The sequence below is a fragment of the Kryptolebias marmoratus genome, linkage group LG3 (assembly GCF_001649575.2).
Source record: "Kryptolebias marmoratus isolate JLee-2015 linkage group LG3, ASM164957v2, whole genome shotgun sequence".
Classification (NCBI taxonomy): domain Eukaryota; kingdom Metazoa; phylum Chordata; class Actinopteri; order Cyprinodontiformes; family Rivulidae; genus Kryptolebias; species Kryptolebias marmoratus.
The window spans coordinates 17836224-17863944 of NC_051432.1; the positions used below are offsets into that span (position 1 = coordinate 17836224).

General features: G+C 39.6%; 2 protein-coding genes across 2 annotated transcripts in view; one reads left to right on the top strand and one right to left on the bottom strand.

Moving 5' to 3' along the window:
* The window catches only part of mad1l1 (mitotic arrest deficient 1 like 1), a 72584-nt gene extending 67479 nt beyond the window's left edge, over positions 1-5105 (top strand). The window contains exon 18 of the mRNA XM_017427515.3: positions 2693-5105. Within this exon, the coding sequence (XP_017283004.1) occupies positions 2693-2842 (150 nt within the window). The 3' untranslated portion in view covers positions 2843-5105. The remainder of the gene's footprint in view (positions 1-2692) is intronic.
* Positions 5106-13246: 8141 nt separating this feature from the next.
* Positions 13247-27721, bottom strand: part of LOC108241675 (protein ELFN1) — a 111143-nt gene continuing 96668 nt past the window's right edge. Inside the window, exons 3-6 of the mRNA XM_017426044.3 lie at positions 25049-25751; positions 24797-24950; positions 22716-22882; positions 13247-21780 (exon numbers count right to left, since the gene is read on the bottom strand). Coding sequence (XP_017281533.1) covers positions 19713-21780; positions 22716-22882; positions 24797-24950; positions 25049-25329 — 2670 coding nt within the window. The 5' untranslated portion in view covers positions 25330-25751 and the 3' untranslated portion in view covers positions 13247-19712. The remainder of the gene's footprint in view (positions 21781-22715; positions 22883-24796; positions 24951-25048; positions 25752-27721) is intronic.

Below are 27721 nucleotides of genomic sequence, written 5' to 3' on the forward strand. Positions count from 1 at the left end.
TTAGATGTATCAAAAGAGGCCCCGCTAATCATAATCCAACTCAGGAAATGAGCTTTTGGAGTTGTTTTGATTGCTGGGATTTGGAGTTACCTTCAGCCCACCTGTTCATCAATTTGCACACTTTTCAGAACAGACTTTTTTTTTTAATCAGATGTTTTTCATTATTATTTCTTTCTTAATTGCCCACAAGACTGGAAGGCTTGCTTAATTTTTGGAATACCACCATGAAATATTCTCAATTTAAGGCGCTTACCACAGAACCGCAACAAATCCAGCTCAAGACTTTTGTTGCATGTCATCCTCCTTTTCCTTTAACTTACTGTCTATAAACTTCTGACTGTATACAGTTTAAAATTAGCAAAATGACCAGAAGAAAAAAAAAATTGAACAAGAACAACTTTACCCCTGGAGATATCTGACTTATTAGGATGAATCATGGAAATGTTGCAGTGATAATCACTTGTAGAAGTATTAATGCCAGTGTGACTGTCACAGCTTCACAGAGCACTTCTGCAGACACAAAATGTCTTCCCTCACATGTGGCTGAACTCATTACCTCTCACTGACATCACCGAAGGAACCGGATGTTTCAGTTTTTTAACATTGTTTAAATCTTTATTAGGTACCTAGCTACATGTCTGTATTTTGTGCCCAAATTTGGAGGCAAAATTCCCAAAATAGACAAACCAGTAAAACTGAGAAATATGTGCCAAGTATTTAATCACCGTCTTTTACTGTATCTCATAAAACACTAAGAGCCGGTAAGAATGTGTATGTGTGTTAGTCATGTAGCAGAGAGATGAGGCAGAGTTGTCATAATGTTCCCACAGTAGAGGTTATTAGAGCAGCACAAGTTATCATACAGCACACCTGTCCTGTCAGTAACCAGTCCCCCTTTTTTATTTCTTGGCTTTTTAAATAAAGAGCCAGATCACTTCTGACAACAGAACCTGCTCAAACTGTTAACGTTATAAAGATTTAGCAAAGAATGGAAGCTCTTATATCCATCCATTTTCTTTACCTGCTTCTTCTTTCTGGGTCTCAGGGAGCTGGTGTCTATCTCCAGCAGTCACTGTGCGAGAGGCAGGGGACACCCTGGGCAGGTCGCAAGTCCACCACAGGGACACAAATGAGACAAAACCCGAGTAAACCCATGTGAGCACAGGGAGAACCTGCAAACCCAGAAAGGCTCCCAGGTTCGGAGGCGATCCTGCAACTTTCTTGCTGGGAGGCGACAGCTCTAACCACATATTTAATCAAACTAGTATTGTTTGAATTTCAAGTATTGTATAGTATCTCTACAAGCTGAAGAATTGCGGCTGCCAAACTGGTGAAAGCAGAGTTGTGTGCTGTTCCCCACAAAGCTAACAACACCGAGCCATTAAAGATGATGCTACATGTTGGTCAGATGATTGGTTGACAGTCAGCATGAGCCAAGAGGAGCTGACAACAACCTGTTTATCACAAAAAACAGACAGCTGCAGTGAATGATCTTTTACTCTTAGATTCTCTTCATCACAAAGCAGATCTTTGTCTATTTGGAGTTCAGCCTTTTCACAGCAGGGCAAAGCTACAGGGCCGTCAACGGCACCAACACGATCAGGAGTAGCCCACACACCAGTTGTTCCACATTTGTTAAGACACACAAGCAAGCAAGACAAACTTTATGTTCTGTTGCTCAAATCATCATAAATCTGTGCAGAGGAATTTCATGTGGTCAAGGCAAAAGAAATGAAAAAAGAAACAATCAATTTGTAGTACATTAAATTCATTGTTTAATTTTCTAACTCAGAAATGGAGATTTTGTAAAAAAAAAAAAATCTCTGTAATGAGGCCATAAGTCTCATTTGAAATTAATCAACTTTTAATGAAAACTCTTCCTGACAGAGTCCTTCAAAGTTTAATTTCCTTCTCACTTCCTTTGACTGTAAGACAGTGTTGTGTTTCAGTTTTTGTGCATTTTGCATAAAAAAGGAAACAGAAAGCTGTTCGGTCTGTGCTTCTTAAGCACTTTCCGCACCACATTTCTATCCCCAGTTAAACATTGTGCAGTCATCTTGCAAATGCCATTAGTTCAGGAACCCTGTCCTCCCACCCAGAAGAGATTTGTGACGATGCACCGCTGGGCTCTCGCTTTTAACTTCTTTTAGTTAAAGTCTGAGCAATTTTATAATGATAATGCAGAGCATGTTGTTAAATTATATTTTATCTCTTTTTTTCCCCCTCCCTAAGTTATTTCAGCCCAAAGTTGGTCTTGGGACTGCCTTCCTCAGTATTTTCTCATGGCCCACAGTTTGTCTGGTTAAAGATCTGTGGCTCTGACGAACACCAACGCAGGACGTTTCTCAGATGTCTCAATATCTTCTCAGCATGTCATGGGACTCTGCTCCTTGCTACCTTCCTCCCTCCCTGCACTGCTTTAATTACTTTATCCCATTTCCCTCATCCCTTTCTCCTTCACTCCGTCGCCCCGAGCTGCTCCTCATTCCTTTTAATTAATCCACACAGATTTAGACACCCTCCCTCCTGCTGGGATCGTGTACACATACAAACACACACTGATGCACACTTGACAATTCCCTTCAGACGAGAGCAACTTTCAGTAATCTTGTTTCTCTGCAGAAGTTGTGGCTGTACTTGGAAAACTGATGTGTAATCGTTGGGTGCTTTTTGTTTTCGGTGTTTGACGCAGGGCTCAAATGGAACCATGCAGCTCATGGAAACGGAGTTCTCCAAAACTCTGGGAGAGATGGTCGCCCTCCACCTGCACCACCAGAAGAGCATCCCAGCCTTCCTCTCTGCTGTGACCCTCGACCTCTTCAGCCGACAAACCACAGTTTGAAGCTCGTTGACACAGGTGGAAGGATATAACTTAGGTTTAGCTTTCTTTTTCTTTTTAATATTTCAAATATAGTCCAGCAGCTCTAAGTAATGTGCTGAGAACAGTAATATGAAGAAGAACCACATAGTTGGATAAAATACAACTTATTAGAACTTATTATCTCCTCAGTGACATCTTGGAAGTTCATTAAAATACATCTGACACTCTTTTTGTATTTGGAGCATGTTTTTATTGTGCAAGACTGAAATACATGTTACCTTAAAACCTAAAATTTACAATGTAGAGCAAAAAAAGAAAACAAAATGTGTAATTCTACTTTTTTTTTCTTCTTTTATTCCTGATTTTTGTTATCTCTGTAAATAACCTTTATTTATAAAGGTTATTTACAGAAGTTTTTTGTGTTACTGGCCACATATAATAGAAATGATGTAAAAAATTCAGTCATCTTCTCTGCCACCACGTTTGAAATTCATGCCGCTGTTTGAATGTGAAGGGGAGGGAGAAAAAAACAATCAATATTTAATCTGTCCCGAACCTGCCAAATTTAAGGTTCACAGTATTTAATCAGAGCGGGCAGAGCCATTCGCTTCGACCGGATGTGTTTGTTTGGATCAGTTGTCACCAAAGCTGTTTTATGCCGTGTTGCTTTCAGTAAGCAGCTCATTCTGTTTTGTCTGTACTTCCTTAAAATAGTGGGAAGACAAAAGAAAATATAATTATGTCGAACTATTTGAGAGCATGTTAGGTCGTTATGGAAAAGTCGCAGAAGTGCAAGGCAGCCTTTTTGAAATGCAACTGCTGTACTCCGAGTTTACCCCAGAAAGGATGTGAAAAACAGACTGTTGAACCATGACATCGGTTTGTAACGAGTGATATTAGTTTAGGGTTAGCCCTGTCTCCTCTGGATTTGTTTTCAAACACCACTAGTGTGAACTTTATATTTTCTCCCAGAGTCTGTGTACGTTTTTACCGGATGTTCCAGTTACCCCCAACAGTTTTGGACCCCTTCTACATTACACCAGATATTTGTAAAAACTCAGATTTGCACCTCCCATCCACACCTAAACAAACAGCTTTTGGTGAGGAAAAGTTACCAAAAAACAAGTAAACTCTCCAAAGTGGAGGTGTTTCATAACTCCACTTTAGATGATTTCACGTTGAGTCAAAAATTGTAACCTTTTAGAATTGATGACACAGCTTGACCTATTTTCCACATACCTGCTTTTACTTTGCATCCTAAAAACTAAAGCAACATTTGTCTCGTTTTATTCTGATCCTGACACCATTAAACTTTAATTATGCTCTAAAATGTTTAATAACTGAGAAGGAAATAATAAACAGTATCAAGGAAAAAAAGTGTTGCAACTGATATGTAAAATCTTTGGCTAAAGTAAGCATGTTCTTTCTCTGTATTCTGATAGGTTGGTAATGTGGATGTTCTCGCCACCTAGTGGCCCGGCCACGGGTCTTTCAGCATTTTTACCTAAATGTTTTTATATAAATGCAGAAACCATCTGAAGTGGTGTACACGGGGACTAAAACTCTGTTGGCTGTCTGTGTTGGCCCAGTAAAAGACTGATGATCTGTTCGAAGAATCTCCAGTTTTTTGTCCAGTGTCAGCTGAAATGGGCTCCATGCTCCTGCACAGGATAAATCAGAATCCCTTTTTTTGTTGTTGTTATTGTTGTTGTTCTAACAAGTCTGAGGATATAAAGCCAACTTGGATGAACTATGAATAATTTCTGTTTTGCCCTTAGATGATGATGATGATGATGCCTCCATCTTTGCCTGAGTTGAAACAGTTAAATCTTTAGGTCACAAAGAATCCAAATGGCATGAAATAAACATGCGGTAAAGAGGAAAGGCGCGTAGCAAGAAGAAAAGAAAAACATAGAAAAAAAGGAAGTAAGCCAAGAAAAAGCCACTTATTATTGCAACAATGTTAGAACTCCAGCTGGTGCAGCCATATGTTTCACAAGAAAACATTTCCCAGCACTGTACATGCCACATACTGTCCTTGTTTTTCCTTGTTTTTTTTTCTATCCACACACATTTAATCATTTTCAACATACCATATATTTTGTGTACAGCCGCAGCTCTCAACTGGAGGTCATATTTTAGAGGATATTACATACTCTGTGCAACATATTATATAATACATCCTTTGTCTTTGGTGATGCTTTTTAAGGTTATCAAAGTGAATCTAATAAAAATGACCTTTTTGTTTTTAAATAGAAATGCTAATAAAATGGCTTAAATTTAACTTGACTCGATAAGTTATTTAATGGTAACATTGATCTTTAGTGACTCAGCTGGTAAACCTGCAATCGTTAGATTACCTAATTGCGAGGCAGAAGTTGAACGATTTAAGCAAACTGACAAGTTGCACCGCCTTGTTTTTGCTTTCAACCCTGCCTGTTGTGGTGTAGTGGGTGATTAGACTCAATGTCTGTCAAAGCAAGAAGGAGCGACATCTGGACGAGAGACTCTGAGGGACTCCTGGCTTGAATGTCAAACCAGTTCCTGTAGACCTGAACTGTCTGAAGCTATGTTCATTTCTGCTTTGTGTTGTGACTGAGCAGAGCAGCCACTGGTAGAACGCTGTCTGTAATGAGCTGAAAGGTTTTTAGTAATAAATGTGTTTCCAAACAACTCATTTTGTCATAAATATATAAACTGAGGTGTTAAAATTAACACCAGACATACTGATTTAATGTTAGTAATACAGATGGTATTAAAGGCCTAGCATTCATTAAAGGAATACACATCGCCCGCTACCTTTCATACCAGAGATTTTACCAAAAGCATCTTATAATGAAAAAAAGACAGTAATACTCATTTTGGTCAAACCTTCTAAATGATGTTATGCAATTTTTATTTTACTGTATTTTCTGCACTATAGGGCGCACTGGATCATAAGACACACTGTCAGTGAATGGTCCATTTTCGAACTTTTGTCATATTCAAGGCACACCAGACTACAAGGTGCATCGTCGTGCACCTTACAATTCTTGTAACTTCACGCGGACCGCACGCCCCTCTCCGTTCATTTCTGTGCTCTAGCGGAGCTGGTTCGCCTGTATCAGCATTTATATGATCCCTCTATGAGAGATCACAAAGATAATCAAATGGTTCAAAACTCACGGAAGGATACTGCACCGACGTAAGCGTCAAGTATAAACACCTCTACTGCTTGCTCAGGAGCCCTGGGCGACTATAACTGAGTCTTAATGCTGCAAGCGGTGCGGCTTTATAGTTTAACAAATTCGTATTAAAACATTATGACTTCTTACATATATAAGGTGCTCCGGATTATAAGGCACACTGTTTTTTGAGAAAACTGAAGGCTTTTAAGTGCACCCTATAGTCCAGAAAATATAGTAGCTCAGTTTCTGGAAATATGACTACAGCAATTTTTTGTTTACTAAGGTCGATTAGCTGTGGTGACCATTTTAAAGTGGGTCGATTCCAAAGGTTTCTTTAATTGAAGATATGCTTCCAATGATCACTTTCTGAATGTTTCACTAAAATCTATCCAGCCATTTAGGAGATATTTTGCTGACGGTACAAACAAACATGGTCAGAATCACAACACCTTTTCACCTTCGGGACTGGGCGATAAACAGTTTCTTCAGACTGAGGTCAGTAAAAAAAAGCTACAGCAGGTAAGATAATAAATGCTCATAACCTTCCAGAGTCCCACTTGAAAATATTTAACTTTTGCTTTATTCTGTTTTACATTCTTTTATGTCAGATTTTATTTTTTGTCCCCACAAAAATGCTAAGAACATACGAGTAATTTCCATCTTTTTTTTTTTGCCTTTCACTTGTTGTTAAATTGCATTCTTTACCTTCCTCTCATCATCTCTTCCTCCTCCTCTTCCCTTATCTTTATTTCATCAGGCCATCATCTCTGAGGCAAAAACAATTAGTGCACCCTCGATATCTCATTAACAATAAATGAGGTAGTGGAGTGAGGCTGAAAAATGCCTGAGCTTATCTTTATAGCTCCACGGCAAACATCAGATGGCTCACAAACATGCCAGTCCTTATGATGCAGCAAACAACCCGTTCCGAAGAGGCGTGTTTTAAAAATGTACATACAAGCAGGCACGGCAGCGCTGAATCTTTAAAGGCAATTCTTGTTCATTATCAGTTTATTTTAAAATGCAAAGAGCTGTCATTTCTAATTTTATCTTTCTGGTTCTTTTTATTTCTTTATTTATTTTATCCAGCAGATATTTATTGATAAGTGAGACCTGCTGAGAGGAGACTTCCTCACTACAGAAGAGAGACTCAGCTGGAAACCAGAGAAGCTTATGGGACAGTAAGAGAGGAGAGACGAGCCCTGTCACTCCTCTCTTTCATCCCTCATCCCTCTCTTCTTCTTCTCTTTAACTTCTTTACTTTATTCTCCACCTGCCAGTTTCTGCTCACACAGGAAACACTATCATCGCTCTCTGAAGTAATTCTTTCTCCCTTTGCTTCCATCTTCTCTAAAGGGCCAACAGAGAGGTTGATAAAACAGCTGTCACACTTTAGTTCAGATCTGAGTTTTTTTATTTTTTTTATCTCGGGGTTCCCCTGTAGAGTAAAAGCAGTGTGATACTGTATTTCATGAGGAAGCTGTGTGAAAACATTATTGCGGTTTTACAGTATCTTACAGTCTAAAATCAGGGAAAGGAAAAGCTGTGGAACATTTTTACGCCTGAATTCTGCCCAACAATCTGCAACTGTACTGTGGATTGTGGTTAAAGCTGTAGTTCAGATCTTTTGAAGTGTGGCTATGAAGCGTTAATATCTTACCTGTCGTGGGTAGCTCTCAATGTTTGAAGAAACAGACTTTAATTCTGACTGACTAACAAGCTAACAGCTAATCTGAGCGGGACTTCTGTCACCTACAAACAGCTCCAATCAGATAAATTACATAGAGCCCCATGCAAAGGCTATTTTGTAAACATTTACACGTCCAGTCTGCGTTCCTCAGTTGTTCCAGCAGAAATATTATATTTCTGCCAGACGTGCTACAGTTACCTGCTGCTGCTGCTGTTTGCACTTACAAATAACCTTTAAATTCTTTATAAAGTAAAGACCTACCATCATGGGCACCTGATTATGTAATGAAGAGTGAAGCAAAATCATAAATATGTAAAGATATAAAATTGCACCATGTTTCTGTTACAGATATCAGGACAATCAAAACTGTAATGTGAAGATTGTGTATCTGTTACCAAACATCTCATGGACTAATAGATGAACTTTAATAAAACCTTCAGAAAGTAATCATTGGATGGACATCTGTGACTAACTTTTGGAATCAACCTGAATCAAGATGGCTGCCACAGCCAACTGACCTTACGAACACAAAAATGGCTGAAACTCAATCAGTTTTTACAGATAATCACCTAACATTGGGTGTGGCGGTAGTTGAGACTGAACCCTGATACATATTCTGAACAGTAACAGATGGTACAAGATCTTTGTTTAAAAATCTGCTATTAACTTTTTGGAGTTAATCTTGTCTGTTTGTTAGCAAAACATCTGATGAACCACAGGATGGATTTTAATGGGAGCTTGAAGAAATATTCATTCGTTGTACCTCTCCAACTGATTACCTTTTGGAGCCAATCCAATTCAGGATGATCCCCACAGTCAAGTGACCTTTAGAAAACACAAAAATGACTATAATTCAGTGAATTCCACATATATTGTGTCAAAACTTGGTGCAGTTGTAGCTGAGATTCCTTTACAACATACTGTAAAAGCTATTTATTGAGCACTATATTGTTTCAAACTTCAACATTAACTGTAGGTGTCACCTCTGTTTGTTAATAAAACATATTATGAGCCACTGGTCAGATTTTAATGAAGCTTCCAGAAAGTTTTGGATGTCAATCGACTGATTTTTGGAGTCAATCAAAATTCAGATGGGTGCCTCAGCTAATGAGCATAAACCAACACATAAATGGCTTTAACTCACCCAGATTTTTAGATATTGAGCTGAAATCTTATGTGGCAGCAGCTGAGAATCGTTCTCAACACATACTCTGAGAGTGACGTCTTGCAGTATCACACGAGCTTGTGCATAACATCAATTTTGAAGTTTGACCAAAACGGCTACAGCGCTGTCATTTTTTCAATGTAACATGATTTTAGTCTGAAACTGTGGCATGAAAGGCCTTTAATTAAAACACTGTCTGAACGTGTAAAGAGAAGACATCCTAACGGGGGGTTTTCACTTAAGCCTTCTGTCTCTCTGCTGTCCTGTCTGATTTTAACCCAAGGCAGGTGAGCCGGGTATGTCTTCATGGTTGCATCATCCTCATTTTCCTCCCTTTGAGGCATCATCTCAGATCTCACACTCACACAGACAGTGTTTGCAAGCACAACACTTTTAAAGCACGGTCTAAATGCTACGAGGGCGGAAGAACTTTTTCATATAATGACCTTAAAATTTGATATTCTAAACTTTTTCTTCTTTAAATTTGATTCTTTTTGTTGAACTTTTAAACTTACACATGATATTTACCGAGATGTTGTCATGGACATGGAGCGGCTTATTAAAAAGCACTCCCAGATGGGAGAATGAAAGATTTTTAGTCCTGTGGGGCAGTTAAAAAGGCCAACCAAACAACTAGCGGTATTACTGCCGCTCACAGTGGAAGGAAACCTCCATTAAACTCCGGTTCTTAAGCGCCGTGGTTTAGGGCTGCCCTTTGTAGACGTGGTCTTATCAAAGCAGTCTGACACAGCAGTGAAGGAGCCTCCGGTTTGCCTCGGTGGTTCAGCTTAGAACACAAGACGTTGTCAGGCTTGTCAGAGGCTGCAGCGACCAAAATATCTGCCTTTTCCTACGTGTGTGTACGTGTATGTGTGTGTGCATCGCGCTATAGCTCCTCGAGTAACAAAGAGAGGCCTCCCCAGGCACAAACAATAACCCTTCCTTCATTTTCCACATGGCATTTACAGTGACTCCTGCGGCGGGGATGGATTGTGGCGGGTATATGAGGACAGAGGGGTGGAGGAAGAAGAAGAAGAAGGAAACAGAATAAAGGAAATGAGGCTAAGGAAGATAAAAGAGGACAGAAAGACAGTTCTTTGCTCATTTTCTGAGTTTTGATTTCTCTCTGAGCCCCAGGGGGGTCGTCTCTGTGAAATAACCTTCTTTTTAAAAAATGAGAATGAGACTTGCCGTCTCTCTCGGAGATCACAAATTAATGTGGGCTGGCCTGTAGAGGGAGGAGACACGATGGAGCATGATGATAAGAGTAATAATGAGAAAGAAAAAAAAAGCCTCCACTGCTGCATTAATATATACCAAAATCATCCCACTAAAACGAGGGCCCTGCTATGTTTTAATGCAAAGTGTAAGCACCCAGCTACGCACACTGGCCAAGCAGCATTAATAATGTACAGTCTAAGTGAGAGAAAACACTGTGGAAAGGTTGAGGCTTGCTAAGAGGCAAACAACATGACTTATGAGTTATTAGGTCAGCGGTTACACTGGTGGTTACCTTCTCCCTGACTGTAGGAGGAACAGCAACCAGCTCCTCTTTAAATATCTTGTGAGGCCAATCATCCAGTCTCAGCAGTAACATTTCCAGTCTATTAGTTTCACAAAAAGAACATCAGCTAAATAAAAAGTGAGTTGGAGGAATTGCTGACCTTGAAACTTAGAAGCTAGGTAGAGAGAAAAAAAAAAAACAAGGGACAGAACATTAGCCCGGAGGGAGATGGCTTTGGTTTAAAATGCCAAAGGTATTAGCAGGTAAAGCATAAACAAGGAGAAAAGACAGATTTTTTTTATGTGTAGCCGCCTTCAAGCTTTCCCACGTTTCTGAATTGCCACATAAGAACGACACAGACCTCAACATACAAAACACACAGACACACACCGGCATGCATTCCCACATGTTCACTTCCAGACTGAAGGAGGCTTAGACAAGCTATTGAGGCAGTGCAGGTTAAAAGTGTTGTAATTAGCTGAACTGTCACTCTTCTGCTCTGGCAGCCAAATTGGAATCAGCCTAGAGGCCTGCCTGCTCATTTCCACTGTCCCTCTAAACTGAAACATACTATCCACTGTATGGGACTGAGGATTAGAGGCAGCAGCTGTTAAAATTTCCACTCGCCAAGCATTTAGTAGTGCAGCAGCTCCAAAAGTGAAATGGAAGAAAAGGAAATCTGTTACTAAAATTGCTCCGTGGAGGTCCATCATTAGAGGTAAAGAATAAAGTTTGCCTCATTACGACTCGTTCCAAATTCAGTTTTGTGGTTTGGGATAATTGTGAATGCAAAATTGTTCAATTTGTCTTGGATGGCTCCTCTGCCAGACGGTAATCATGAGGTTTTGGCTGAAGATATCAGTAAATTTGAAAGAGCCAATTTGTACAGACGACTATGAGCAAAAAAAACAACAAAAACAAATAAATGAAAGTCCTTGAAGGAATGCATGTTGTTCCATCTTTCATGCCAAGGTTTTAAACAAGGACTTTGTATGATCTGTCAGCACTCAGAGTACGTGTTGGGGATGACTCTCAGCTACTAACACATTAACCTTTAGCTCATTGTCTGTGAAATTGACTGAGGTGGAGCAGTTGTTATGCTTGCTAAGGTTAATTAACTGTGGCAGCCATCTAGACTCCAAAAGTTAATCGGTTTTAGACTTTTCTTCAAAAAATACTTTCTGAGAGTTTGATTGAAATCAACAGGTTCTGAAATATTTCCTTACGGGCAGATAAATGAACACACAGACACATGCACATGTGATCACTTGCCTTTCTTGGTGGCAGTTGAAAAAAAAAAGCATGCAAATTTAAAAAAATATGTTTTTAAACTGGAAAAGAGCTAAAAGTTATAATAGGTATCTGCAGATTTATGCAGCAAAACGCTATCCTGCAGTTTGTTGTATAAATACAGCACGTTTTCATAAAGAAAAAACAAAAAGGCCATCCCAATGTGTGTGTTTTGGAGCTGCAAATTTGCTTATTCACAGCATTCTGCAGCTTTAACATTTCACCCCTTGTAATAGTCAGATGGTGTTCTGCTGAGTGCACTAGAAAGCAGAAACACGGTGGCTATCATTGAGTTTGTAGATGCATTACCCACCTTCCAGGGTGCCTCTGAAATCCGTTATACTCTTAAAGCTTGACATCAGCAACAAAAAAAAAAAACTTGAAAAGTGTTTCAGTTTGGTAATCCATCACACTGAGCAGCTCCTTTCTTTGCAGCTTTTTGTCAAAGTTTTGTTACTGTCACGGCAAAGGGAGCGCGCAGTCTTTTGTTTCCTGTTACGGTTTTGACACAAACACTTGACATTTCAACATTTCGGAGTTCAGGCGGAGGCTCAGTTAACACAAAAAAATATGACATTATAATTCACTTACCGTCAGTGTCTATAGATTTTTTTTGTTTGTTTGTGATTTTCAGGCATCACGCTACAGACTGTCACTGAAGACGCGCACACAAACTGTACAACTTATCTGTGTTTATACATGTAGATTTATAGCCAGATAACTGTAGAAAACATAAAAATGTGGTTTATGCAATAAATGTACAGAAAGTGGGTCATTCAGCAGTTCCTTTTATCCAAAGCAAATGTTTTTTTGTTTTTTTTAAGTGACACATTGTAATATGTGCTTTTGTTCATTTTAGGTTGTGTTTATTTAATTTTAATACAAATTAAGGACCAGTGTTGTGCTGTCTCAAGTGGAGGAGTTTAAAAATCTCAGGGTCTTATTCACCAGATTTTTGCCTTGTGAGGGAAAAATAGAGCATGAGATAAACAGCCTGATCGGTGCAGCTTCTGCAGTTTTGTGTACTCCGTACCGGTCCGTTGTGGTGAAGAGGGAACTGAGCTGCGAGGCAAAACCTTCTGTTTACCGGTCGGTCTGCGTTCTTACCTTCACCTATGGTCATAAACTTTGGGTAGTGACTTAAAAGAAAGAGTTCTCAGATATAGGCGGTCAAAATGAGTTTTCTCTGCAGGGCAGCAGGGCTCTCCCTTAAAGATAGGGTGAGACGGTCAGTTATCAGAGTAGAGCCGCTGCTCCTCCACATCGAGAGGAGCCAGTTGAGGTGGTCCGGGCATCTGGTAAGGATTTCCCCTGAACGCCTCCTTTGGCGATGTACTCCGGTCATGTCCAACTGTAGGCAGACCCCAGGGAGGACCCAGGACATGCTGGAGAGACTGTCTCTCGGCTGGTCTGAGAATGCCTTGGAGTCCTCTCAGAAAAGCTGGAAGAGGTGGCTGTAAAAAGAGCTGCTGTCTCCTTGACCCAACTCCAGAACAAGCGACAGATTATGGATGGATGGATCGATGGACAAAGTAAGGATCAGATTGTTTTTGTTTGATGACATTGTGATACATAAAACTTTAGACTTAAAATTTATTGGTTACTTTGATTTTATTGAGTTACATAGAGCAACTATATGTTGACAAAGGGCAAACATCCTCGGGTCATCACCACTCGCCTGTTCACATTAAAATAAAAAAACAGCTTTTTAAAATTTCTGCTAGACTAAAATATGGTAATTGACTTCAAGATCCTAGGTGAACTCGTGTCGGTTTGAGTTCCTGATTGTGTTATCTCACATTTTTCTACTCTGCATGCCACCTTGTAACTAGGTTTCGTACTCACAGTGTGAAGTCTCCAGGTTGACTGGTGGGATCACCTGAGGTGATGTCCTTGGACATGATGGGCTTCTTCAGAGAAGAGATTAAAGTGACAGTTCAGCACTTCGGAAGTAGAGTTCTGGGGAATGTGTAATGAAGATTGAATGTGTAATATAGGCTCCTTGAACGACCTCTCTCTGGAGAAAGAAGCTTGCTTTTGACAAATTGATAAGCTAACGGTTAGTCCAATAAAGGCCAGGACCAAAGCGGATTTCTGCCACCTTCAAATATTGATTTAAAAAAGAATTAGCACTTAATGCAAAATATACTTTAGGAACCTGAACACCGTTTTTGGTTTCACAATACCCTATTATTCACATCAAATGATATGGTTATTTGCAAGTGCAAATAGCAGTAGCACTTCCAGTGCAGCCTGGGGCACATTTACCAGGAAGTATAAAAGGTTTTAAGAAATAGCGTTTCTGTGTGCTGCTGTGACATTTTTGACATTGGAGTTCTGTCAAAATGGCAGCAATGCACTTTTGTCTTGGCCCTTCTTAGACTAGCCATTAGCTCATCAGTGCAGTCAGAATTAAACTATTTCTCCAAACCGAGGCCATTCAAATCTGCAACAAGTGGGATGTTAACCATTCACATCCTTTCCACAGAACCCCACTTCAAATAATATGATCTATTTCTTTCTGTGTTTATAGGCTGAGAAGGGCTGCTCATCACCCAGATATACATGGATAAAATCTGAGAAGAAGCAGAATCCACTACTGGTTATGGCATTGGCCACCATGTTGTACAAAACAGTCAGATGTTGACAAAGCAGGTGGGTTTTAATGATTTCAGGGGTTTTGTTTCTTGTTTTCAATCAGCGTTATAATTTCTGCCATGTGTTGCATTACTGGTGCTCACAGCAATGCACCAAACAGAATAAAGCTACTCATTAAATTACTGAAAGAAATTTAGTGGTGTAACTATGTTGAAATGGCTGTGCATGTGTGGAGGGGACAGGTTTTAGATTGCTCTGATGTTGAAACTGCTGACGATTTAACATTCGAGCACTTCAAACCTTTTGTTTGGCACAAAGCATCTCGAAATTGCCAGAGAAGTTACATCAGCAACACTGTGTCTGCAAATCCAGAGTAGTTTATCAGGAAAAAAAAAAAAATGTCCCCACATTTAAAAAAAAAAATCTGTCTTTTGACACATGCTGGGCAGACACACTCACTGCAGCTTCAATAAATAGGTTCGTTTGGGCTGTTTGACTTGTGCTAAATTAAAATTGAGAGAGGTAAGAGTCCTAAGGACACGTAAAACTATACTGCATGGGGTTGATGAACATAATGGTATTTCTTTGATTTCCTATTTTCAGAAAAAAACAAACCAGGGTTGTCAGTTTCATATTCATAACAAAGTTTCTCCAGCAAATTTAATTTATATTCATTCAAAACCTTTTTAGACATAAAAACTTAATGGGTTTTATGAAATAGTTGAAGAACTAGACCATTTGATGACTTGATTATCATGTTGTCAAAGATTAGTATAAAATAATGGCTAAGAAATTAAAAAAAAACAAATATTTACTACTTTTTTCAAATTGCCATGATTCTCAGTGAATGTATCTCACAAGACTTGGTCTTGTTGGCACATGGGCGCTTAAGGATTGCAACATTTACATTTTTAGGTTACGTCCCTCTATATGTCTTTGCAAAGCAGAATGCTATCAGTTTTAAGACTTTCGTTTTTTGTCGTTTGAAGTTGGTGATTGAATCTTTTATCCAGTCGCTTCGCAAACTTACTCCTGAAGTGGTGCCGGTACTAATTCATGGGCTTTCCCATCATTACAGATTCACACAATATTGACTGTATGTTGTGGATTCTTAGTATTTGGCAAATTGATGTCTTTGTTGAATTTTCTAACGTTAAGCACCACAAACAGCAAGTTTCCTTCTCTCTGTTGCAATTATGGATCTTACAACCTTAACGAATGACACTGGTGGCTCTACTTGTTTTTTGTAATGATGAAAAAGCGACTGTAAACATTTTCTCAAGAGTGATAAATCAAACCTTTGTAAAAGTGTGAGATGAGTAAAACCTCTGTCGTACATGTGATTTCTCCAGGAAATAAAAACAATGTTAAGGAAGGCTATTTTATTGTGCTCATTTTAAGTTTTCAACAAGAAAAAAAAGAAAGCCTCCGAGAGATTCAATGGCAGAGCATTTCTTTCTCTCTTCGAGCTCTCTCTTCCTTTCTCGCTCCTGAGTCATTCACTAGAAGAATATAACACAAGCTTCCACTGAGGTTCTCCTTGCAGCATGCTCCGTTGTCATGACTGTCTCTTGTCAATAGTCCCTCAGTTTGTTTCCACTTTCTAAGCACTGCTGTTTCAAAGACAGCTTTTCTTCATCAGGGTTCAAAGAATAGCCTTGCTGATTGTGGTCGCCGTAGACTGGTTGCTTCAACCACCATCTTGTTGGTGTATTATTCTGGATGACCTTTGCTACTCTCTGACACATGACAAATTCAGGCTGATACTGTTCATAAACAGAATTAAAAAAAAAGCAAAATTCGTAATTTAATACATCGCTACATTTATATAACCTTTACTCAGAGAATGCTCAAGTGAGGCTTCAGAATCAAGCAACTATAAAATTGCTGTCAGGAAAGTAGTTTTTTTCTGCTTTAGATTTAAAAGCAAAGCTAAAGTTAAAAATATGAAAGAAAATCAAATGTTTTAAGGCTGTTGTTTAGTTAAAGCCACAATCTGGGGCGTTTAATGCACGGCCAAGCACAGCTCAACAGTTTTCTTTTTTAATAAGGGTTGGACTGTTAGAGAAACCATGTCATAGCTGCTGCAGCATAAAGTGAACAAAAACATAATAAAACTTTTTATCTACACAAAAAAAAAAAAAAAAGTGCTCTGCAGTGCTACAAACAATGGGGATTTTACTAACCCATGATTATGGCTTTAACCAGGATTTAAAGACTTGAGCATTCTGGACTTATTTAAACAGATAAACATTATTTTACAGTGTTTCAGTTCAGCAGCAAACATTTTATTGTTTACCTGCTCTGTTGTTCTGTTGTGTTCAAGGTTGGAGTCAATTCTACTTCAAACCAAAAGGCAAAGTGAAAGCAATGTACTCTGAATGTTTATTCAGACATACAAATCATAGTCAATATTCTGAATACTACAGGCTTTGTTAACTACAAAATCTGCTAAATTGAAATTCTCTTGACTCCATCCCTGGTTTACAGTCTTCTTATTTATGATAAAACAAAGTTTTGTGTAGATTATTCAACAGTACAACACATGATCATGTCTATTTTACCTCCAGTGCTTAAATCCCGCAGATATTTTTGATATATTACACATAGCATCTTGTCACCACACAAGTGATACTAATTACATTTTACTTTAACACTTTTCACATAAAACCCCATTGTCAATACTTCTACAGAAACAGCTGCAGTGACTGTTTGGTCTTTTGTCACAAACTCTTTTTTTTCACTTATTTCAATTTGGTTAAAATTAATGTCGTAGAAAAGCCAATAATTCTATTATTTATCTCCAGTTCTGAACCACAAGTAGTAATCTAAAGGATGTTCTCTGTCAAAGAGAAAACAAGTTGAAAACAAAGACCTTTCTGCTCATACATCAGAATCCAGCTGCAAAACAGAGATAACTTATCAAAGTATACATTCATCTCTTTGTATGAACATGAGTACGATTTGATGTGTGGGTGTGTGCTAATGTTGTAGCTGTAAGTGTGATGATGGGTCTATAGAGCCCAGCCGGCGTATGTCGGAGAATCACTTAATCTATGTTTACCTGCTGATGAGCGGTAAACTCACAGTAATTTGTTAGTTCATTACTTCGCATGATTCTAAAAGTCTATAATTTCACACTAAAATCAGCAAAATGGTTATGTCATCCTCAGCAACTGGCTACAAATCGCCAAGGGGATAAATTAAAAATACCATTCCATCATTTTTCTGAAGATCAACCCAGAAACAGAGATCTGTGGACTCTGGCAACTGCAGCCTAGTTTCCAGAGGGTGGCATCTATTATTTTGCAACACACTTTTAATTTCTTTTGGTGTATTCTTGGCAAATGTATCACTCTTCTTTTTTTAACCACGACTGGTTGACTCAAACCTCTGTGAATCGCACAAATCTGTTTACTCCCAGCTTTTATTGGGTATGCAAAATGAACATGATCACTCTAAATGTATGCATTTAGAAAATTCTCCCAATGTATCTCCATAGCTAGTAGCTTCATACAGCAAACCATTTAGACCTCTGTTCTGAGTCGTTCTTGTTGCAATGATGGAAAGGCAGTTTTGGTTAGTTCCCCCACCTTTTTTCAAGCATGTGATAACCATTTCTCTGATTTTAGAGGGACATTTCAGACTCTTGACATGAATCCCATGAGGCGACGAACAAACGACAAAGGAAGTTTGCTGCCCTACGACCCTATTAAACAGAGGTCACATGATTTTCTGACGTAAGTTGAACAGCCTCTATACCTGGGTCCAGGTTATGGGGATGTGTGTGGGGGGGTTAGGAGTCAATTTACTACCACAGTACTTTGGTCTTAGAAAATGATTTGAGGATAGAAGGGGGTCAGTGAGCCAATGATAGTGGATTGTTTGTGCAAATTGTAGTTCGGTTTGGCAAACTGATGTGTATTGATGAGAAGCAGAAGAGGTTCAAATACTTGTGATTTATCAAGTTGGCACCATGGCACCACAGTGGAACCAGAGGAGTCCCAAAAAAAAAAAAGATAAAAACTTGGGAATAAAATGAAATGTTCATAAAACACAGTGGAACCTACAGTTTATCGAAAAGGAAGCTGAGAGTTTTAGGTATTTCCCTAAAGGTCGTTTTATGATTTTGAACAGTGCAGTTATGCTTCCCTTGTGGGAATTGAAGACATTCATCAAGATAAGAATTTTTAGTTCAATTTCAAAATCAAAAACGTACCAGTTTAAGCGAGCAGGTAGGTACCTAACATGGGACTCAGAATTCTGTAAAGTCTGAAAGATTTCAAAAAACCATGTAGTACAAACAAAACAGTCTCCTCTGTTGCAAATATAGAACTTTTCTGTCATCTGTACAGCGTTCACCCTTTAGGAGGATGAGAAAATGAGTGTTAGAGGTTCACCAAGAGCAAAGGCCAGCTTGTTTTTGGCTCAGAAGAGAGAGAGCACATTCCTCTTGGTGGAAAAGAAGGACTCAAATGTCTCTTGTAATGTAACGTTCGTCTCATAATTTTGTGCACTTCCCAGTCGAGAGGTTCAAAAACAGTGAGGAAAAAAACACGGTCACACAATATAGCCATGCCATAGTCAAATAATAAAACTATAATGATGAGGATCATAGGAATAATAAGAAGACCAATAATGAGAATAAGAATAATGAATTATATTAACATAATATATATTTTTTAAATCCAGTATATAAAAACAGTGGTGAGAAAAGTTAGTACACAGTAGGGCTCTACTACCCCTCGGTTGATTTGGCACATTATATTCACTCTCCGGTAAGAGCTACCTACGTAATCTCAGCACAGTTAGATATTACTGTTGTCTGGTGACCCATCCAGAATTAGTTGTTTTGATGATTTTAATCTCTGAAATCGCAGAAACCTTTTCAAAATGTCTGCTCTTCTGCCTGTATCGCGGACGGCGAAGCGACAAAAAACCTCCCCAGCAAAGCAATTCTTGATCAATCATTGTTTTGAGAATTGCTGAGTTTGGGGAGGTTAACCTGCAGCGGCCAGGTTTGATGAAGTCTCTGGGTAAATCAAAAGCATCACTCGGCTGTTCAGGATGGGTTTTCCAACAACATTTAAAGTTTCTATTCTTAATATTGATTCTATTTCTATTCATTCAAAACTTACAAATAGCTACATAAGTCTGAGCTATAATTTCCATTACATTACAAAAAGTAACTCAGTCTCAGTAATATATTTATTCTTTTTTATCTAGATAATATTTGTTTGGTCCTCATCCATGGTCTGGGAGGCAAAGGCTTAGTTTGTGTAAAGTATGAGGCTGTTTTTGTGTTTGTGTGTGTGTAAACATGTATATGCAATCTGATTCAGTGGATCTGGTAAGTTGTGTGTGTTTGTGTATATTTACAGGTCTTTAATAAAAATGTTTGTGTATCTGTATCAATATGTAATGGATGTAGTGTTGGTGTTCCATGTTCAAGGTGTTTGGGCTCTTCACATATGGGTTTAGGCTTTCTGCTGGGCAGACACACCCTTCCAGTAGTCCAGTATGTCATGAAGATCTTCATCCTTGGCAAACTGAACTTTCCGTCTCAATGCGTGTCCAGCCGCCACATATCCTTCGTCCTCCAGGGAGGCCTGCCGGTGCCTCTTACGGTGCAGTTTGAACCTCTCCCAGAGCCCTAGGGTAGGGGTGCAGAGGAGCCCCTCCTCCTCCTCATCTTCCTCAGGACTGGAGCAGTAGCTGAGGTTGTGGTATTGAGGTGAGAGTGGATAATGGGGAGAAAGCTGGGAGTAGGCTAGCTCGCGCTGCTTAGCCTGTCTGCTGAGAGTGAGGGGGTCTAACACAGAGGGTTTCCGGGCCCCTGGGTGGTGATGAAGCTCCTGCAGGATCTGTGGGTGATGCTGCAGCTCCTGGAGGTGCTGCTGGGAGCCGGGGTAGGAGTGGCGGTGTTCGTTGTACTGGCGGATTCTCTGGGCTTCAGCTCGTAAGATCGCTGCAGCTGGGTTGACAGTACGGATGGCCTCTCCCCCGCCACCTCCTCTCTCCCCAGGCGAGGCTCTCTCGATGTACCGGGACTCTGATGAGTGGTACCCTCCCTCTGAGAGGAAGGAGCGAGGGCTCCGGGCAGAGCCGGGAGAAGAGGAGGTGCTTGGCCTTTTGGAAGTTGGAGGAGCTTCCATGCTGTGGTGTCGTTGCAACGTGTGATGGTAATTCCTCCCCCTGTCTTCTCTTCCTCCTCTTCCTCCTTTATACACCGGGGAAAGGAACTCCCCTCCTCTTTCTCCTTGCTCAGACAGAAGCACAAGCTGTGGCTCTTCAGTTGATACAGCTCCTCCACCTGCAGAAGAGGGGGATTTGATTCCTTGTTGAAAAGAGGTGGACTCAGACTTGAGAGCGTCTATACAGTTGTTAATAATCTGGTTAACTTTGTCAACTTCTTTAGCGATGGTCGAGATCTCTGCTACTGAGCCCTGGGGGTTTGCTTGTGGTGACATCTCCCTTTCTCTCTCTCGTTCCCTCTCCTTTTCAATGCCAGAGCCTCTAACCTCCATGTAGTTAAGTTTGGCAGACTTGTGCCCTGGTGTTTCTATCACTTCTTGAAGCTTGTATGGATCTATCTCACTGCCCTGGGGCAGGTAGGGCATTCTGGACAGGCTGTCCCCTGCAGCAAGCTTTTGTGAAACAGATCCCCCACTCCCTCCCTCTATATCTCCTTCTCCACCGTACTTGAGCTCTATCAGAGTCCTCTGGATCCTGTTCATCTTTCTCTCCTTCTCTTCCATTATCCTCTTTTTCCTTAGGCAGTGGACAACAAGGCCGAGGAAGAGCAGCATGCCAAACAGACATCCCAAAATAGTCATAATGTAGTGGGTGGCGGACGACTGATTGGGTGCCTTTTCTACTCCTGCCCTGCCACGAGTGGGGATAGTCAGGCAGGTGTGGTTGAAGCGCAGGGAGTTTCGTATAGAAGCCACACAGTACGTGTAGTTAGTGTTTGGTTTTAGGTTTTTCAGCTCAATGTCTTCCCTTTCGTTTTTTAGATTTTGAATGTCCGTAAAGAAGCTGTTATTATAAAGCATTAGGATGTACATTTTTTTGTACGGATAAGGAATCTGAACGGTTAACACATAGCTCGAAGGTTGAATCTGTTTTACTGTCATGACTGGCTTGGCATCGGGGAAAATGGAGCTGGAGCTTGTTATCTCATCAGGCGGTGTCCCAGAAGCACAATCATCCAATCCACAGGGAGAGGCAAAATCTGGCAGCTGGGTGGTAAGGTCAATGACGTAAAAAGGTGTCACACTACTGCCGTCGTCTACGCATGCAGCGTTGAGTGCATACAGAGCGTTCCTCGGGGTGGACATGAGAGGATTCTGGCTCATTAAGTTGTATCCAGATAATCCTTTCGGGGTGTCACACACCATCCTCTCACTGGTCCTGTTGGGGAAAGTTGAGAGCCAGCGCAGGAAACCCAGAAGCTCACAAGAGCAGCTGAAGGGGTTGGTGTAAAGTTCACAGGTGGTCAACTTGGAGAGCCCGGAGAACAAATTACCATCCAGAACTTGGATCCTAAAGTTGGACAAAAAGAATAGTACAAATTTTAAGTGCAAAATTCCTCTCCAGGCGCACTCACTGTACATAGCTGAACATTATCTTTTTCATTACAAATTCTCTAAAGGACAATCTCTCACATTTCAACAAGCCTCACTTCCATTCATCTGCTGATTTACATTCAGGTCAATGGATCAGAACTTAAAGAAAAAAAATAATTTCCAATAAGCAGAAAAATGGTTGCCTGTCACAGCATTTTAATGAGGATCTTATCAGTGAGGAAATAAAAAATGTAAGTCTTTTTTTTTCTCTTATTGACCTCATGTTTTTTTTAATAAGCGTTTCTGGATCAACACTCAGCACTGACACATATAAAAAAAGGCATGATAAAAAATTCACAAAATTTCTGAATCCTTGCAGGTCCACTGTGACAATCAAATGCTCTTGAGATCTCATTTAAATATAAGATCCTATTTAAATACTCCAGATTTACAAGGTTTTGTCTGTTCCAACCCGTTTTTGCTACATCTTTTTACCAAGCGTGTTGTATTGTTCATGGTTACTTTTTGAGAAACTGAGTTTTGTATGTTTGGAAAATTATAGAGTAACAAATCTAACAGTTCCTTAGAAAATAAGGTATTATGTTAATTTTGCTCTTGAAATTATTAAAATTAATTAATTTATAAATTTCTAAATGTTAGTAAACACGTTAACACTGTTTTTGGTCAAACTTTAAAGGGGAAAAAAAGGTTAAACTAGGATGACACTGCAAGCAATGCTAATAAAAGTAAAATTAATTCTCATTTAATGAGACATATTTAGCCTAGGTTATACTTCATATGTGCCTAATATAATCTGAGTTGTGTAAAAATGAAACCATCGTTCAGCACAGCTGCAGCATGTTTTCCTTCTTTCATAAGATGCTCTAATACAGACGTAGGTTAATACAGTACCTGTTCATGGACAGGTCTATATTCTCTAAATTGGGACACTCCCAGAAGGCGTTGGGTGTAACAGTCTCGATGAGGTTGGCTTGCAGGTAGAGATACTGCAGCTTGCCCAGGCCTCGCAGCATCCCCTCTGTCAGGTTCCTCAATTTGTTAAAGCCCATCTGGAGAACCTGGGGAGACAAAGACAAGTGGGATTATCCTAATCTCTGAAGAGCTGGTCTGTGCCAGGCGTTGCTCACTACAAGATGGAAACAAACAGAACAAATGGCTGACGGTTCAGTACAGCTAGTTTTTCACATGGTGATCTAAGCCTCTACGCTGCACTGTGTTTACTCAGATCTTTCTTGTTCACGTTTTACCTCCTGGCACCACTCCAGCAGCTCGGCTAGACGTGTAAGCATGACAGCTCATTATGGCTCAGTTTGGTGAAACTCTGCCTGAATATATTAGAATTTTATGTTTTTCTTGTGTCTGTGTTTGTATTTACATAACGCAAGAATGGAGATCTTCTAATTGAGTAGAAGAAGCATTAAAAACAATGTTTTTGATTAGCATTTAAAGTCGATCATTTATAATTGTGCTCATAACTATTTAAAAGAGATTAAACATGTTGCAGTTATTTTCTGAAGTCATTTAAGCCCGTCTTTAAGAATGTAAAACCTTTTTTCTTTTGATGAATATGTGTTTGATTAAAAAAATTGAAGCTTTTTCCCACTGTGTTGCATCAGCCACTCCTTTAACTCCCTGTGAGCATTTGGAAACTGATGAGACAAACTGCACTATGATCTTTTTCTATTCTTGCTTGTAAAGTGGTTTTATTAGCTCCGGGTCTCCGTTGGTATCATTTTTAATCAGTTTGTTTAATTTCCTATGTTTTAAGTGGGTGATAGGCCATAATATGTCACCATGTTGCTGTATTCCATAAAAGATTGTGGTTTGGCATCACCTCACTAAAAAGCAAAAGCCCCATTAATGAAAGTAGCATTCTTTGGAGGAATGCATATCGCCCGCTGCCTCTAATGTCAATATTTTAAACGAAGACCTGATTCAGTCTGTTAGTGCTCAAAGGATGCAATGCAGCTGACTCTCAGCTGCTACAACACTTTTATTTAATATCTGTAAAAATGCCTTTTTTGTTTGAGACAAGTGATAAAACCCATGTTCTCTGGGTGGCTGTATGTCATGTGCACAAATGCATCCCAAAACCATGAATAATAAACTTCATTTTGAGCCATATCATCTCTTTAGCCAGAATCTTTATGATTCATATAAAGACGTTTATAGTTTGATTCATTAGACCATAGAACTGTTGCAATGTAGCGTTTCAACAAACACTAATTGATGCAGCAGTGGATTGTTGTTTTTGGTAAATGGTTCAGTAACCTGAACCAAAGTTGTGTGTTTTATTTGTGAATCATGACTGCTTAAAATAAAACACCATAATGTTTTATAAGCAGCCACAGAACCAACTGATTGTCAGTGAATCAAACCATTTGTGTGATTGTGTATTAGTTGGTGTTGTGGCTGTGTTTTGGTTAGCATTATTGCCCATTTTAGTTTTAATCCTAGTATTTCTAAGGAAGAAGATATATACTTAAACATTTCTTTTGCTCAGTGAAACTTCCATTCATCTTTCTTTTTTTTTTTCTTGCTGAACCTCAGTCAGGGTCCAGAGGAGCTGGTGCCTATTTGCAGTAATGAACAGGTGAAAGAGGGGGTACACCCTGGACATGTCGCCTGTCCATCACAGAGACACACATGGACAAAAAACCATGCGCACACACACACACCCAGAGTCATTCTACTGGTTCATGAGATATTTTGCTCACAGATCCTACCTCTAAACCTCTGATAATTGTTGATTATTGAAATCAATTATTTCTGAAGCAGTTTAAAGTAAAAATGATGTTGTGTAATTTGATTATTTACTGGTATTAAGGTGTCAGCAGGTAAACAAAAAAACAACAATGTGTTGATTAAAATTAATAAAATCTAGCACATTGAGGATCATTATACACTAACAGTATTAACTCCTGTTTGCTTTTATATATATATATATATTTATATACATCGCCACTGCTCACCTGCAGGTTGAATTGTGCTGAGAACGCTCCGTCTTCCACATAACTGATATCGTTCTTAGTGAGGTTCAGATAGGTGAGGTTTCCGAAGCGACTCAGTGATGAATAATGAACCGACCGTATCTTGTTCTCATTCAGCCGTAGATCAATAATAGTGCTGTGAAAAGATGTGTAAGGTTGTAGATGTTTGACAAAAAAGACTAAACACTGAAGATGAATCTCTTTTTATGTTGTTGTTGTTATTTGTTTTCTTACCTGTTCATGTGGGTGGGAATGGCCTCAAAGGGGGGCTGGTTCATACTGCAGATAGCCAGCCACACAAAGCCTTTCTCCCCTTCGATAAGCCAACAATCAGCTGTTACCACTGGCAACCGCAACACTGACAGCAGGACGAGCCAACACAGGAAGGAGCTGGCCGTGGATAAGATCCCTGATGAAGAACCTCCAGCCGTCTTATGTCTCAGCTGTCCTCTACTCTGAGCCATTTGGGATGTTGCTGCAATATCCATTGGAGAAAGCCAGCCGAAGATGTTCATTTATTCAATCCCCCTCATTGCTTGTTGCTTGAGCCATTGGAAATGGAACAAGAACTTGTTTTACATCGTAATGTTTTAGAGAACAGTCACTGAGACTAATTTTAGACACAACATGAGAAAAGTCCTCGTTTCACTTTCTCAGTTGTGTTAAACTGAAGAGTTAAGAGAGTATTGAAAGAGGAATGAGTGCAGGATTGGGATATGGCACTTGACTGGCAGTATGTGTATCAATGTAAACCACATCAGTAGCTTAATTAAGGGTTACATTTCATATTTCATGTATAAACTGGTAATTTGAAATTGTCCTGGTGCCAGATTGGTGCTCGCGTTTTCTGTGGCCGTCCGCTTCCTTGATTGGACAAGCACCTCTTCTCATTCTTCCTCGCTGCTTGTTGCTCCGTATTTGATGTGAGAACTCGTCCCTGGTGGAAAAGAGAAACAGAGATGAGAGGAGGGGGTTAGAAAAAGGATCGCTAATGAAACACAGAGGTTTGTTTGTGAGATGCAACAAACCTCACCCTGTTAACAGCATGATGAGACGGAGGAAGTTATTCCCTCTCGCCAAGCTGTCTCATGCGGCAAACACACAAATTTATTTACACGCTCACACACACATTTTCCCTACTCAGAAGACATTATCTAACCATTACGGTTTGTGTGAACACTGGCGCAGATACATAGCAAGCACCTGCAGATCTTAAAAGCCTATTTTTGCTGTAAATTCACACATTTTCTTGCAGCTCCATCAGCCTCAGGGCCTTGTTAGGGCTGGGCTAAGAATGGCCTTGGCTCTGAATCTGTATCTAATTAATTTATACACTCTAAATAAAACACTTCCTGCAAAAAAAAAAAAAAAAAAAAAAAAACTGATATAAGATGGATCACGAGAGCCTCGCAATGAGGCTCCTTCAGTAAAAAGTGCATGCAGGAAAAAGATGGATGCTACAAAAAAGGGAACCTCACAGAGGGAGGCAGCAAGTCTGTGAGACAAAGAGGATGCTGGGAAAAGAAAATGATGTAACGCTCTCTGTCTGCTTGAGGAATTTGTGAGAATAAAGGCTGCTGCTTTGAAAAGCCTCTTCCTCAGCTTTAAGACTTACAAACAGGAAGTGACGTTCATAGAGATGAAGAAAAAAGAAGAGCTGGAAAGAATCTTTAGGCTGTTGTTCTCTTCTTATTGATTGCAGTTGAATAGCGAGGCAGAGAGGTACTGATGTGCCACCTCGGATCTGACACGGAGGACGGATGAAATCAATAGTTTTTGAGAACGGGACAAAGCTGTTTTGAACTTTTTTGTCCTTTCAGTGGGCTGAAGTCTACCAGCTTCTGTATCTCAGCTCTAGCTGTCAATTAAGTTTTCTGTCCAAGAAAATTAATGTGTTTCTCAGGTTTACTGACAGTCTGCAGCAGCTCAAGCAGGAAAGACTGGAGCGCAGCATTGTACAGGAGCCTGTTGGTGTCAGAGTGGGTCTCTGGGCAGGAAGCAGGAGATTAGAGGTCAAAGGTGAGTCTGAGTTTACTCTGTGCTGTCTCAGACCTGGAGCGTTTAGGGAATAGTTCAGATATTTTGAAGTAGAGTTTTGAGGAAAGGTTATAAATGATTATTATCTCACCTCTTAGATAGCTTTTTTCAACTAAAATTGGTAGAAAATTTAATTCTGACTGGCTTGTAAAGTTAATGGCTAGTCTAAGCAGGGCCAAGACCAAAGTGCATTTCTGTCTTTTTAAAACAACTCAAGTCTTGTAAATTTCATACCATTTAAACTATAAGTTAAACTTCTGAATCATAGTGAGTTTTGCATTATTGGATGATTATTCCAGCAGAAATACTGTGATATTCTTCCTTAAAGCGCCCCAGGCTGCACCGGAAGTGCTTCAACCAGCGATTTGCGCTGGTAAATATCCATAAAACTCTATGTCAATATTCGTCTAATGTAAAATTAACAGAAATGTACAGTTTAAAAAAAAAATTGTGTACATGAACTAGTAGTGTTTCGAGACAGCAATAATCCACTTTGCTCTTGGCCACACTCAGACTAGCTGTGAGCTGATCAGTCCGGTCAGATTTAAACTCATATTTCTCCAAACTGAGGTCATTTAAAGAGCTATCTACAACAGAAAAGATAATTGTTCATAACCATTCTACAGAACAACACTTCAAAACATTGGAACCATTGCTTTAATCTTTCATGTTGGATTTGATCTAAAAATGACAAAGACAGATTTTTAAGCATTTAACTGTTTCAAAAGCGTTTGATGGTCCGTTGAACCAAAACACCAATACCAATGTTAACCTAATCTGGGATATCTCCTTTTGAAAAGTTGAAATGAACTGACACTTTTTTAGCTGAAAAAGAGTTACATTGTCAAACTATTAGGATGGATTTTGGGT